Here is a 12,653-nt window from a genome sequence, read left to right as displayed (position 1 = left end):
TGTGAACCTGTAGGTCTGTAACCAGCTCCCTGCAGCCATGTCCCACCCCCTGTCCCAACGGGATACTGGTGCAGGGCAGACCTAGACCAGTAGCATCTGTGAAACAGGAGATATGCTGACCTCACAATTTTGACTTTTTTTGCAGTCCATTCCCTTCCACGGAGTTGGAAGCAGCCTTGGGAGGCCCTCCTGTACTTGTGGTTTCCAGCATCATTTGTCAGGAGATCCCAAAGACACTGGGTTTACATGTTTGCATAACATTCTGTGCTACAATACCCAAGCTCAGCACCTGCCAGACTGAATACCATCTTTGTACAAAGTATTTTACCATGATGAAAAACATATTAAGTTTTTTAAATGAGAATCTCTTCAGCTTCCTAGTTTTGGAGGCAAGTCTAGTGATAGATTAGGTGATGGGAAACACTGTCCAGATTTCAGAGACCTGCCTGTATTTACACACCTATAAGCTGGTGAAAAATGAGAGAGAGATGAGTTCTCCAGATATCCAGAACATGTGGTCCACGTGCTTCAACAACCTCAGACCAGATACCAGCCCTGTGAGGCAGAGAGGAGTCAGACTCATACAGGTGTCAGTGGGAAGTCCAACGCACAATAAGAATTTTGATTTTGAGTTTTATGCTTCAGCACGTGAAACCTAGCAATAGTTTCTGCCTTCACAAGAGATGGCAACACAGGGACATTCAGCTTGGAAAGCCAGCACTGAGAAGCCTGGCATGGCCCAAGCTGGTGCTTCTCCCTGGGCACGGTGTTCAGCAAAGGGCTTTCCTGCTGCACAGGGATCACTGTGTGGGCTGTAGTTTCCTGAAAGGAAGCTGCATAAGGGCTGGCTACCCCTTCTCAGCACTGATGCAACTGCTTGGTGAAAGCCAACTTGGGGAACTGAAATGGGTTAAAAATAGCTCTGCGAGGTGATGCAAACAGTTGCACTACTGCAATTGAGGGACAGTGAAGAATGAGAGGTCAGAAATGGGAACAAGTGGCTGAAAGGCAGAAGCAGGAGAAATTCTTCAGTCAGATTTGCTGCCAAAGAACACGCTTCTTTGAGTATCCTCTCCTCTATTTTCCCTCCACTGTTTCTGCCCCTGTAGTTTGCAGGACACCTGCTTTGATCTCTGATGCTGCAAGGGATGCAGTGAGTGGGGCGGGAGTTGAAGGACTGAAAGCCTCATTGTATGGAGGATGGAAATCATCATCTCGTAGTTAAAAAGGCCTCAAGTCACCTTTGGTTTCTATTCTTAGAGGACGATGAAAAGTTACTCAAACAGCTGTTTTCACAGGTGCCCACTAGGTTTTGGTTCCTCTTCCTGTGGATCGACAGCCAGAGACAGTGGGCTCTGATTTGCAGAAGTTTTAAACTTTCATAATGTGAAAAAAAGTCACAAAAACCTCCCCCGAGACTACAGAAAAGTATAAAACATGAAGCCTTCTGGAAAAATCAGATAGAGGTACTTCAGGTTTGGCCCCTCAAGCCACTGAGAACTGATGGTTTTCATCCCTCTGCCTCTCCTCCTGTACGTGAAAGGGAAGCGATGACATTCATTACCAGGCAGCATCACTGACACTTTGAAAAAACTGAAATATTATAGAAAAGCCCACAAAGAATGAGTCAGTCATTTCATCTTCTAACTTTAGAGTCTTGTTGTGCACCCTGAATGCACCACCAAGTGCTCCCCATGTTATATAAACCACAGACTCATGTTCAAATCAAAAAAGACATGCATTTCACCTCAGCTGAGCAACTCTGAAAAGCTCTCCTGGACTTAATCTCTTCTCCTGAACCAGTAAGTCAACAATTTGCCTAGAGAAGGAAAGGGTTTTTTTATTCTGAGCTAGCATTTCAATGCTCTTTCCACATCTTGTGAGTCAAAACTGCTGAACAGAAACAATCTTCCGAGTACCAAATTAAAAAGGGGAAGCTCCAGGCACTGCTTATAAATACAGGAAATGTCAGCATGTGGCTTAATTAAGGCATGGCTGCATATTCCTAGTATTTAATCTGAAACTTTCTGCTCTCATTGCATTTCTGACATTATTTCTTTGACTTGGGACTTTTTAGGATGCTCAAAATAACATCTGGGGGCATTCCTTGTTCGCCTGAGGGTTGCATAATTAGACCACTCAGGGGTTGTTTGGGGCCTTCAAAAACCCTCTGCAGCTTTTCTAAGAGGAGACCTGGAGGAAAAACAACCACATGAGCCACCTTCTCCATCTGGTGAATTAGAGAAGCTTTTGGATCACCTCAAACATGCAGCCATACAGTATTCCTGTGTGTGAAAACGAAGCCAGTTTTTGCTCTGGGCCTGAAAAATCTCAGAGAAGGTTCAGTAATAAGAAGGACAAAGTCCTGAGCTGGGGAAGATGAACCCAGGCAGCGTTTTGGCTAGGGCTGAGTACTGGTTGAGCTGCAAGCCTGGAGATAAGGGCCACAGTGGACACTATGCTGAAGATGAGCCAGCACTGGCTGGGGACAGAGCTACACTAGGAGATGCAGGATAGCCAGGGAAGCTGTCACCACTCTCACTGGCCCTGAGTAGACCCCACTTAGATCCTGTGTCCAGTTTTAAAAGGAAGGTGGAGAAGTTGAAAAAAGGCCAGCAGAGGCAAACAAGATGTTGGGGCCCAGGGCCTGGGAGGAGAGGGGGAAGGAGCTGGGCTGGGATGATCTGGAGACGCGAAGGCAGAGGAAGGTGTAACAACAGCCTACAGTTCCCGGAGAGGCAGTTACAGAGACAACAAAGCCCAACTCTCCTCATTGGCGTCGAGCATACAACATGGGGCAATGAGCACCAACCCATGGAGGGTCATGTTTGACAGGAGGAGAGACTTCTCTGGAGAGTGGTGCACCTGGGATAGCCAGGTGGATAAGTAGGGGGTTCCATGCCTGGAAGTCTTCAAGACCTGATAAGGAGCACTACAACCAACCCAACCTTGTGTTGATGGCTTCAAATCCCTTCCCACCAACCCCTGTAGGAATGTAAATCACAGACAGGTCAGTAAGGACACATAAGGGAGGGCCAGCCATGCAGAGAGCTCTGCAATAACAAAGAGGTCTAGGGAGGTCAGATGCATCTTCCTCAGCTTTTAGCGGCACCCTGAAGCAAAATAAAACTCTAAAAGCAATAACAAGCACCGTGCTCAAACACCAACCCACATGGCTAAGTTCTCTCTTCTGATCTGCACCAGCAGAAAGACATGAATGCCCCAGCATCTCTGCCACTGGAGCAAAGCTTCAGAAGACAGCTGGACTCACTTCTCAGGCACGCTAACAGGTGTGTCTGTTATACCAGAGACTTCAGCCCAGCGACAGTCTTTCACCAGCCAGCTCGCTCCCCCCAGCTCCCTGCTTCGCTCCATATGTCTATGCAAAGCTCTCCTGATTTCAGCTGTGGTGGTTGCTACACAGGAGATGGCACCTTCAGGTTCCTCAAGCAAGAAAAAACTGGTAGAAGCACCACCACGCTCTGTGCAGGTGCACATCTGACATGCACAAGGATGTACAGGACCAGGTATCACAGGCATCCCTGGGGTCTTTGTAGTTTTAACGGGCAGCCTAGGTTGTTCCTGGAGCTGCCGACTCACTGCTATCTTCCCATGCCTATGAGTTACATGAATCCTAAACCTCTCAGTCAGTTCTAGATGTTTATGGTGGAGCAGTGCCTTGAAAAATCGATACATAGGGTTTAGGATGAGTTGTTAGCTTCTTCTAAATGTGCATTTTTATTAACAAGTTAATTTCAATTATTTGTATTTCACCTAATTCTTTTAATTTTATGTAAGGAAAACAGATGAAGAAATGCTGGAAGATGCATCACAGCAAGAGGCACCACACTTCAGATGAAGAAACCCTGGGACAATCAGCAGGCATCACCCAGTGCCCCACCATTAAGTCTGGATGCCACCAATTACAGCAACAGTCCTGAACTCAGTCATGCTGCTGGAACTAGCCTGCACTGGGGTTCAATGCCTCCAAATAATAATAGACCACTCATCTTAGAAAGCTGTGAAGAAAACCACCATCCAGAGCAGGCTCTGCCTAGCAAACACTTGAGGCTTATCAAGGTTCAGTAACTCAGCTGTTAATGTTTTCCCTGCCAGTGCACAAAATCAATTTTGCCAGGAAGGATCAGTGGCCACAAATGCAGAAAAGCACTAGAAGGTTAAATAAGGCATGACAGCATGAAAGGTCTGCTGTTTCCAAACTTTTTTTTCTCTGCAGTGCTTATGAAAACAAGGGAAGCACCATGAATGAAATGTCATTTGGTCCTCATGCACCATAGACAGAGGGTAGGAATGGCAGTGCCATGGGAAAAGAATAGCAGCCCCCCAGTGATGATGCTGGCCTGGGAGAGGAGGTAAAGCCTGAGATGAAAGGGGATTTCAGAGAGCAACCACAAAAGGAAGCTGCAAGTGAAGTCACAGGAATATGCTGTCATCAGATGACGTGCTTGGCCAGAGTAGCAACAACCATGTACTGCCCTTCCCCGCCCGCTCAGACTCCCTGAGTCAGTGTTTCCCGGAACGAGGTGACTTTGCAGCATTTCACTTGTGGCCATGTCTCTGCCCATTGCACAAGCTTCAAACCTCATGCTGAGCACCAGGCTGGAATTGGCCTGTGCTGACTTCGGCTGATTGACTGCCCTGGTATGTCACACAGCTGGGAGGGCAGTGAAGATAAGCCTCACACTGAGGTTTGGAAGCAAAAAAAAAAAATCTGAAAGGTGTTTTCAGGGTATTTGTCAGGCTGGGAGAACCTCAGAAACCCTGAAGCAGCTATGTTCATCACCAAATCTGAACACCTGCTTTAAGACCTACAAGATCTGATGGTTGGTTTTGTGTTTGAGGCACGCTTCCCACTGAGGGCAGCGTGCGATAAGCTCCAGTGCCCACCCTCAGAGCCATCTGCAGCTGGGAATGCTCTTCTGCAAAAAGGTTGTCAGAGGCCCAGATGAGAACATCAGGAAAGAGAAACAAGGAAATCATAGCCAGCTGTAGCAGTCGTGGCTCAAAAGGAGCTCCCCTCCTCACAAAGTAGAGTGGTGGGGGCAATCAACAGTCAATCTCAATTTTGTCATCTAAGGGAAAATCAAAACACCATCTCCTATTCGCCACCAGAAGCACTGGCTCCTCAAAACCTCAGCATGACACCACACTGTTGGAGTTGGAGGTGAGCCATGTGATGGAGAAACAAACTACTTTGCCTGCCTGTAACTTGGCCAAAACTAAAAGGTGTTTACGGGCTTCTGCCAAGCCTGGCACCACTGCAGACCATGCTGCAGGTCTCCCTTGCTCTCCTCCACCCAGGAAAGTTCTATTTCTTCTCTTTTAATTCAACAGCTGTTCAGAAAATTGCCAAATCCCTGCTCCTCCCTGGCATGGATGGCTGTCACCTGCACATTGGCTGCTGCTGGCTCAGCACTGGCAGGTAGCTGGGCTGGCTTTGCCTTACCGTAGACTCCCTTCCCCAGGAGCTGCAGGAACTGACGGACCGCTGTCACCATCTCTGTCTTGTTCAGATCCAGAAGGGAGACAACCTGGAAGCCCAGCTTCTCCAGAAGATGGCTCAGCTCAAACACATCTGTGACGGGAGCCATGAGGTTGGGATGATGCTGGTAGTGGTTGTTGCCCACTAAAAGCGCTATTTTGCCTGTAGCTAAAAGAAACACCGAGAGACAAAGCTGTAAATGGTCAGCAGGAGGCAAGGTCTCACCTGCTTCTGCTGGACTGAGGACATGGGAAATCTTTGCTTACATCTAGGAGGGAAGGACAGACCCTATGCTGCTAAAAGCTTGAAGTGCCCTCCAGAAAGTCACTGACTTTCTGAACACTGACAAAATACACAAACCATCATTCTGAAAGAAAGACTTGAGAAGTTTTCACTTCACAACCAAAATCCCAGGAGTGTAGGAGCTTATTTCACACTGCCCTATTGTGAATGGAGGTCCTGTATGCCAGTGGTGCCTGGGAGGAGGATGCACTGAGCCAGCCTAGGAGGTCCTTGCCCCACAGAGCTGAAGGAGAGAAACCCCAGAGTCCTGCTTTCATTTTATCCCCACCCTCCACTGCAGAAAAAGGAGCTCCAGTGGTGGGAGCAAGGAGCTTTGCCCTGCTCTGAGGAGGTACTTCAAGGAAGGGAAAAGGTGTTATGTGAACACCACTTTTAAACTCATTTGGCAGGCATAAAGGTCAAGACTGGGTTACTCATTATCTTACTCCACTTGCTGAGACTGATCAGGGCTTGGCAGGGGGTGGGAGTCATCCTGTGCCTTGCAGGTTTGATCCCAAAAGCGCAGAGCCCCTGACAATGTGGGTGTGCTGGGTTTGTGTGGCAGGGCTTCTGGTAGCAGGGGAGTAGGGTACAGCAGTGGAAGCTTCTCAAAAGCTGCCCAGGCTCCAGGTTGGACCTGCCTCTGGCCAAGGCCAAGGCATTTAGCAATGGTGGCTGCGTCTCCGCAATACCTTAAAGGAGAACCTAAGAGGGGGGAGACTTTGAGGAGTTATGAGGGGGACACCTGTGCAAACACCAAGGTCAGTGGAAGGAAGGAGAAAGAAGTGGGGGGTGTGCTGGAGCAGGGAGCTCCCCTGTATCCCATGGTGAGACAGCAGGAGGCCACCGGCGGAGACTGTGGAGGACCCCCAGGACCCTACAGGAGGAAGAACCCCCGATGTTGTAGCTGAGTGCTGGGAGAACTGCACATGTGGAGGTGACCCAGGCTGGAACATCCCAACAAGAATGGACCCCGTGGGGAGGACTCACACCAGGGAGTTTGTGGAGGACTGTTTCCCATGAGAGGGATGGCACATGGAGCAGCGGGAAGAATGCAGAAGGGTGCTGCCCCCCACATCTTGGAGGAAGAAGCGGTGGACTGACTGCACGCCCCATCCCCTGCCCCACTGAGGGAAGGAAATAGAAATATTGGGAACAAAACTGAGCCTGGGAAGAAGGGAAGGATGTGGGGAGGTGTTTTAAAATATGGTAACACTTCTCACTGTCCCATTCTGTTAAGTGTTGGTTTTATTAGTGTTTGAACTAAAGTGATGTTCTTTTTTCTTCCCTAAGGAGCCTGTCTTTTGCCTGTGACCATAATGGGTGAGCCACCCTGTCCTGTCCTTATTTCCATTCCTGAGCCTTTTGATCCATTTCTCTCATTCCCAGAACTGTGGGAAGGGGTGAGTGAATGGCTGAATGGTGCTTGGTTACCCTCTGGGCTCAGACCACAACAGTGGAAACAAAGGCTTGAAGGGTCTCTGCAGGAAAAGCACCCCTATGCCCTGTCCTCCCATCCACCCCAGAGCCTGGCTTTTAATTACAGGAATAATTGCTCAGGAAGAGATGACAGCACTCACCAAAAAACTTTTCAGAGTGACATGTACCTGGAAAAGAAAGAGGGAATGATAAGCCTGTGCCCAGTGCCCCAGTGCTGGCTCTGAATCCTGCTCCAACATCCCCCAGCAACGCAGAGCTGGATCAAACACTGCAGAGCATCCTCACAAACAACACTCACTGCCTGATTGCTGAACTTAAAGACACTGGTCTAGTGATTTTATCCTGCCTGATTTATGAAATGATAAGCAGCTGAGAAGCGAAGCTTGGAGAAGGGGCAGAGCAGGGGAAGGAGGGAGAGCACAGGGGAGCTCATACCCATCAGCAGGTCTGTGCTACCCATACCAGCCTTGCCTGCCGCACTTCCCAAGATGACTTGCCTGCTCCCTCACTGCAGCAAAAGCAAAGGAAACACAACTCAAGGTCAACATAAAGCTTCAAAACAGAGAGCTTCTCCTCGTGAGCGGTCAGCGCAGAGGAAGCAGACTGTTTGCTTTTGATTGCGATAATATTCCCAGAGCCTTTCACCACCCTGCTTTGCCTTTCCCTGCCTTTTAGCAGTTTCGGTGCAGAAAAGCCACCTCAAATGTGACTCACTTTTGCAACCTCCCCAAGCTCCCCACCCAAGCACTCCCAGCCTCTTAAAATCATCACTACCCTAATAGCCCCAGCTTTTCCTATTTAAACTCAAAATTAGGAAAAAAAAATTCCCAGGAGGAAACTGTAAAGCCCTACAGGCTCTAAAAGAAGCAATTAAGGGCATAATTTTTAACTGCATAAATCTCAGGGGTCTGGAAGATGTTTAGCACCTGAACTAGTGTTGCTAATGTACCAGAGATGCCTGGGAAGCCATCAGAACAAGCCCATTCATCCTTTCCTGCCTCTGACAGAGCTGCCTGTTGTATGTTAAAGCTACCCAGCTGTAACATTTTGAGCCCAACCCAATCTGGTAGCCTCTTTCTTGCTGTCTGTCCCCCCTGGATGTTGTTTTTCCAGCTGTGAGGGGACAGAGAGAGTGCTCTCTAGCTATACAGGACCAATTTGCACTCTGGAGAAATTTTAAAGACAGTCTAAAAGGCAAGATGAGAAGCTTATGGCATAGGAAAATCTCTAGATGGAGTAAAGAGCCAGCAAAGCTAGACTGTGCTATTCTTGTCTCACAACAGGGTGAGGGCAGAGGGCCAAAGCGGCCGTCACACAGAAGGTGGAGCATGCCCAAGGCTCTGGGGACCCATCTTCTCCCTGGGATCCATCAGCTCATGCAGCATCAGGGCTGGGCTGCCACCACAAGGGGCCTGAACCTTCCTGAAATAAACACCATCCTCTCCAGCTCTATGTGTCTGAGTGCACTGCTTCATCTTAGCAAGGCTGTAAATGAGCTTTAGCATAGGAGCCTGCTGTGATCTGGCCAAGGAGCTATTAAACCAGTACCTTGGCAAGGCACAAAAACCACAGTGAGCATCTCAGCGTGCTCAACCTGCCCTAACGTGGCAGGTTTCTGACAGACTGCAGGACCCAGCAGCAGACCACGCCACAGTACAGTGTATCACCGGGCTTTGGATTCTTTCTTTCACAGATGCCGCTTCCCTCACTAGCTCTGAACCCCATTATCAAGGAATCCTATTTACTAAGGTGTGGCAGGTGCCTGTGCCTGCTCTTCAGCAGGGCTTGCCCAGCTCTGCTAAGATAACCCTATCCAGCACACCCGGGGTGCAAAATGGTGCTCTGCAGGCTGTTCCTTGACAGCTGCTGCACGATTTCCAGGACACTCCAGCTTCCCTACAGAGTCCCATGTGCTTGTCTACACTGAAGTTTCTTACCTTCAGCTGCCTGCAGAAGCAGTAGTTAATACCAGTAGCCTTTCTGTTTGTTAAAAAAAGCATGCAAGATCCATCCAAGCTGGGAGAAGGTACAAGCATCAGGGCCACACATCCTACTTCTAATCCCACGCCCCGGAGCCCAGCTTCCCCTGCACCGACTGAGCCACACACCAGCACCGGGCTCCTTTCTCACTAGCTCAGTGCTTCCAGGCAAGTTCTTTTCATGCTAGAAGGTGATTTGCAGCAAAATAGACATGGGTTGGCTCTGCTCACCTATGTGAACATCCACGGCGTTGGTCCAGTGCTCTCCATGGCTATTGGAGGCACAGCAGAGGTATGTGCCAGAGTCACTGACCTTTGCATGGGTAATCTAGACAGATGAAAAGTTAAATCACATTATTTATGGTGGAAGTCTTCAGCCCCCTGACAGTATCTGCCAAAGGCACACATGTTCCTGGAATAAAAAGTCTTTTTTCTTGCTGTTCACTGAGACCTCATTCCTTGCCTCATAAAGCTAAGATGTCCCATAACTTTTGTCTGCCTAAGAAGCTCACTAAGGCCACATTCTAAAGTCTGCTGCTGACCCCAGCTTCTAGAGTGCAAGAATTCTCTGCCCAAATGCCTTCCATTCTTTCTCCAAGAGCCCTGAAACCCTGTATCATAGCCATACTCTGTCCCAGGAGCCACACTGAGAGTGCACAGTCAACATCAGAAGATTGCCTCTTTTTCCTCTTGGGTGACATTTTCTAGATCATGCCCATTGCTCTCTTCTGATGAGTTTCCAACTCTTATCCATCTCCCTTGACGGGGACAAGAATCAGAGCAGTACTGGCTGGTGAGGACCTCTGTGGTTCTTCAGCCCGGGCTCCTGCTCAGAGAGGAACTAAAGCCACCACTGGGTCAGGCTGGCCATGGCTGTCTAGTCGAGTACTGAAAACTTCCAAGGACAGAGATCTCGCTGCCTTCCTGTCTCTACTCCAGTACCACCTACCTCCAAATGAAGAACCTCTTCCTCATCCCCAGCCTGAACTTCCCTGTGAAAAGTGCACTCTGAGGCCACTGTCCCCTTTAGTATCATCTACCACTACTGAGAGGAAATTGGATCTCCTCTTTGCTACTCTTTACGTGATGCCCCATAAGGAAATCTGACTTTCTTGCTTCAGGAAGACAGCACTGATTTACATTCAGCCGGTGACCCAGAATAAACCCAGACCTTTTGCTGTCTCCCTGACTATTTTCTGTCAGGACTAACCACTTTTCCTTCTAGCTCTCCCAGGCAGGCAGCACTCCCACAGCTCGCTCACTCTGCAGTCCCCTGCACAGACATACAATAGCTGTTCCTGTGCCACTGCTGCAAAAAGTCACGAGAGATGTGCTGAGAGCCCTTGATGCATCTGTGAATCAGTTACTTAGAGAAACATCTACAGCTCTGAAAGAAGCCCATAAAATGTATTCCCTCTTCATCCAGAGTCCTTCAGTCAGCTACGAAAGCAACAGGGGTGATATGTGGAATGCTTTTTCACAACCCTGAAACACTGCATGGAAAGCTAGATGAGCACGAGGCTGCTTCTCAAGGGCTGGAGACGGGGAGGACAGGCAAGGAGACTGCTTTCTGCTGGCATTCACCTGATCACACAGACCAAAGCACGCTCAAGCCTTGACAGGCAGATAGGAGTCAGGACTGCCACCTGCCATGTCCAGGATGACAATAATACAATTTTCAGCAGTCTCTCCAAGGCTTCTGAGGCTATTCCACACCCAACATCCAGCAACCAGCTTCTCCCATCACCCAAAGTTTCTGAACTATCTCAAGACAACATTACCCAGAGTTTTTTTTTCTTCTGGTGTTCCAGCAGGTTCCCATTCCGGTACCACTGGTAGCTGGGGGCTGGGACCCCCATGGCGGCACACTGCAGCTGTAGCGGCTTTCCCACCTCCACCCTCTGCTCAGTGGGGTTGAGGACAATGACTGGCTCTCCTTGCCAGGGCCGAGGGGGCACTCCTGCAAAGCAGTGACACAGAATTGGTCCTCCCTCCACAAGGACAGAAAATAACAGTCATATTCCCTCCCTGTATAAGACCCTGTGCAAACTGCCAGAAAAGCAAGCTCTTTCCACTGCACCAAAAGATGCTGTCCCACAGTGTCGCTGCTGCACCTTTCTGCTTTTGGAGCAGGGAATCCTTGAGAGCTACATCCATGATAGTAAATGACACACCAAAGCCCTGCCTCTGGCTTTCCAAACCCGACGCTTGCCCTTTCCTGCCAAGGGCACAGTCAACATGCTGAGGTCAACCACACCCAGAGTTATTTTTGATCAGTTTTGAAATAGCCAGATTGCCTCTTCCAGTCCCTCTGCCCAGCCTAAACAGGCAAACACTCAGTGTAACTCTGGGAAAACCACAGCGAGTGATCAGCAGGAGGAGCAGGTACATACAGCCAGAGTTACTGGGACCATGACAGGGACCTGAACCATCCAGAGGGATGGACACAGAGGTTTGGCTTAGGCCTGCAGGCTCACGTTGCTGGAGCAATCCTTTTGTATCACCATTTTCAAGCTGGGAGGACCCACTGCCCTGGGAACTGCACAAGATCACTGTTGCAAGGGTGGGCAAAGCACAAAATATGGAAAAGCTGAAAGACATGCTCATACCTCTGGCGACACACTGATGGACCTCCACCTTCACCCAGTCAGAGAAGACGGCATTTTTGTAGAGGTCATTGATTCTGCAGGTGTAAAGTTGGGTCTGCTGTGCAGTGATGGGCAAGTCTTGCTTGGTGGCACCAGGAATTTGGTGGCAGACAGACTAAAGGGAAAACACGGGTGATGGGCAGTGAGTCCTCCCTCGTTGCTGGTAACAGAAGGTCCCAAAGGCCCCTTGTAAGCAGGAAAAGTGGTAGTCCCTGGTTTCCTCCCCTCCTCCAGCTTCAGGGATGCAGAAGAAGGAGCTTTTCCATTGCACGCCCCACCCAGCATCTGCAGGATCCCTAGTCATGGACATGCATCCAATCTCCCTCTCCTTCCAGCCTCCTGGTTCCCCCCAGGGCTGCTCACAGAGGACCAGCTCCACCGCTGCGGGCAGGGATCCACCTCCGCTCCCACCGGTACCTGGTGCTGACAAAACCACTGGTACTGCAGCGACGTGCGTCCCTCGGCTCTGCACCGCAGGGTGAAGGAGTACCCCACGGGGACGGAGGCGGACATTGGCTGCTCGGTGATGGCAATGGCTGCGGAGAAGCAGGACACGGAGGTGGAAACACTCTGGGGATTGCTCCCAGCCAGCGGCCAGGCACCCAGGGCTGCAAGAGCGGGCCCCCAGCACCCACCCTGGGCGGGAGGTCCGGCAGAACAGGGTGCTTGGCCTCCCGTACCCACGGGAAGCCACGGGGCTTTCGGGTGCTCTCCTGGGGTGCGAACGCACGGGAGCTGCAGGGCCGGGGGGCTCATCCAGGCCGAGGCGCCCAGTGGCTCCCAGGCGGCCGCTCACCTTCC

General features: G+C 50.0%; 1 protein-coding gene across 3 annotated transcripts in view; it reads right to left on the bottom strand.

Moving 5' to 3' along the window:
* The window catches only part of LOC113484051 (mucosa-associated lymphoid tissue lymphoma translocation protein 1-like), a 29,619-nt gene extending 16,972 nt beyond the window's left edge, over positions 1-12,647 (bottom strand). The window contains exons 1-7 of one of the 3 annotated variants that reach the window (XM_026856162.1): positions 12,533-12,647; positions 12,252-12,388; positions 11,814-11,967; positions 10,986-11,164; positions 9,436-9,532; positions 7,366-7,392; positions 5,468-5,671 (exon numbers count right to left, since the gene is read on the bottom strand). In XM_026856162.1, the coding sequence (XP_026711963.1) occupies positions 5,468-5,671; positions 7,366-7,392; positions 9,436-9,532; positions 10,986-11,164; positions 11,814-11,967; positions 12,252-12,388; positions 12,533-12,608 (874 nt within the window). In that variant the 5' untranslated portion in view covers positions 12,609-12,647. Of the gene's footprint in view, positions 1-5,467; positions 5,672-7,365; positions 7,393-9,435; positions 9,533-10,985; positions 11,165-11,813; positions 11,968-12,251 lie in introns of all 3 variants that reach the window. The other 2 variants (XM_026856160.1, XM_026856161.1) reach the window with 2 other exon arrangements.
* Between the last annotated feature and the right edge of the window lie 6 nt (positions 12,648-12,653).

This window comes from Athene cunicularia (genome assembly GCF_003259725.1).
Source record: "Athene cunicularia isolate RWA chromosome 10 unlocalized genomic scaffold, athCun1 chr10_part1, whole genome shotgun sequence".
NCBI lineage: Eukaryota > Metazoa > Chordata > Aves > Strigiformes > Strigidae > Athene > Athene cunicularia.
This window is presented reverse-complemented; position numbering and strand designations above follow the sequence as displayed.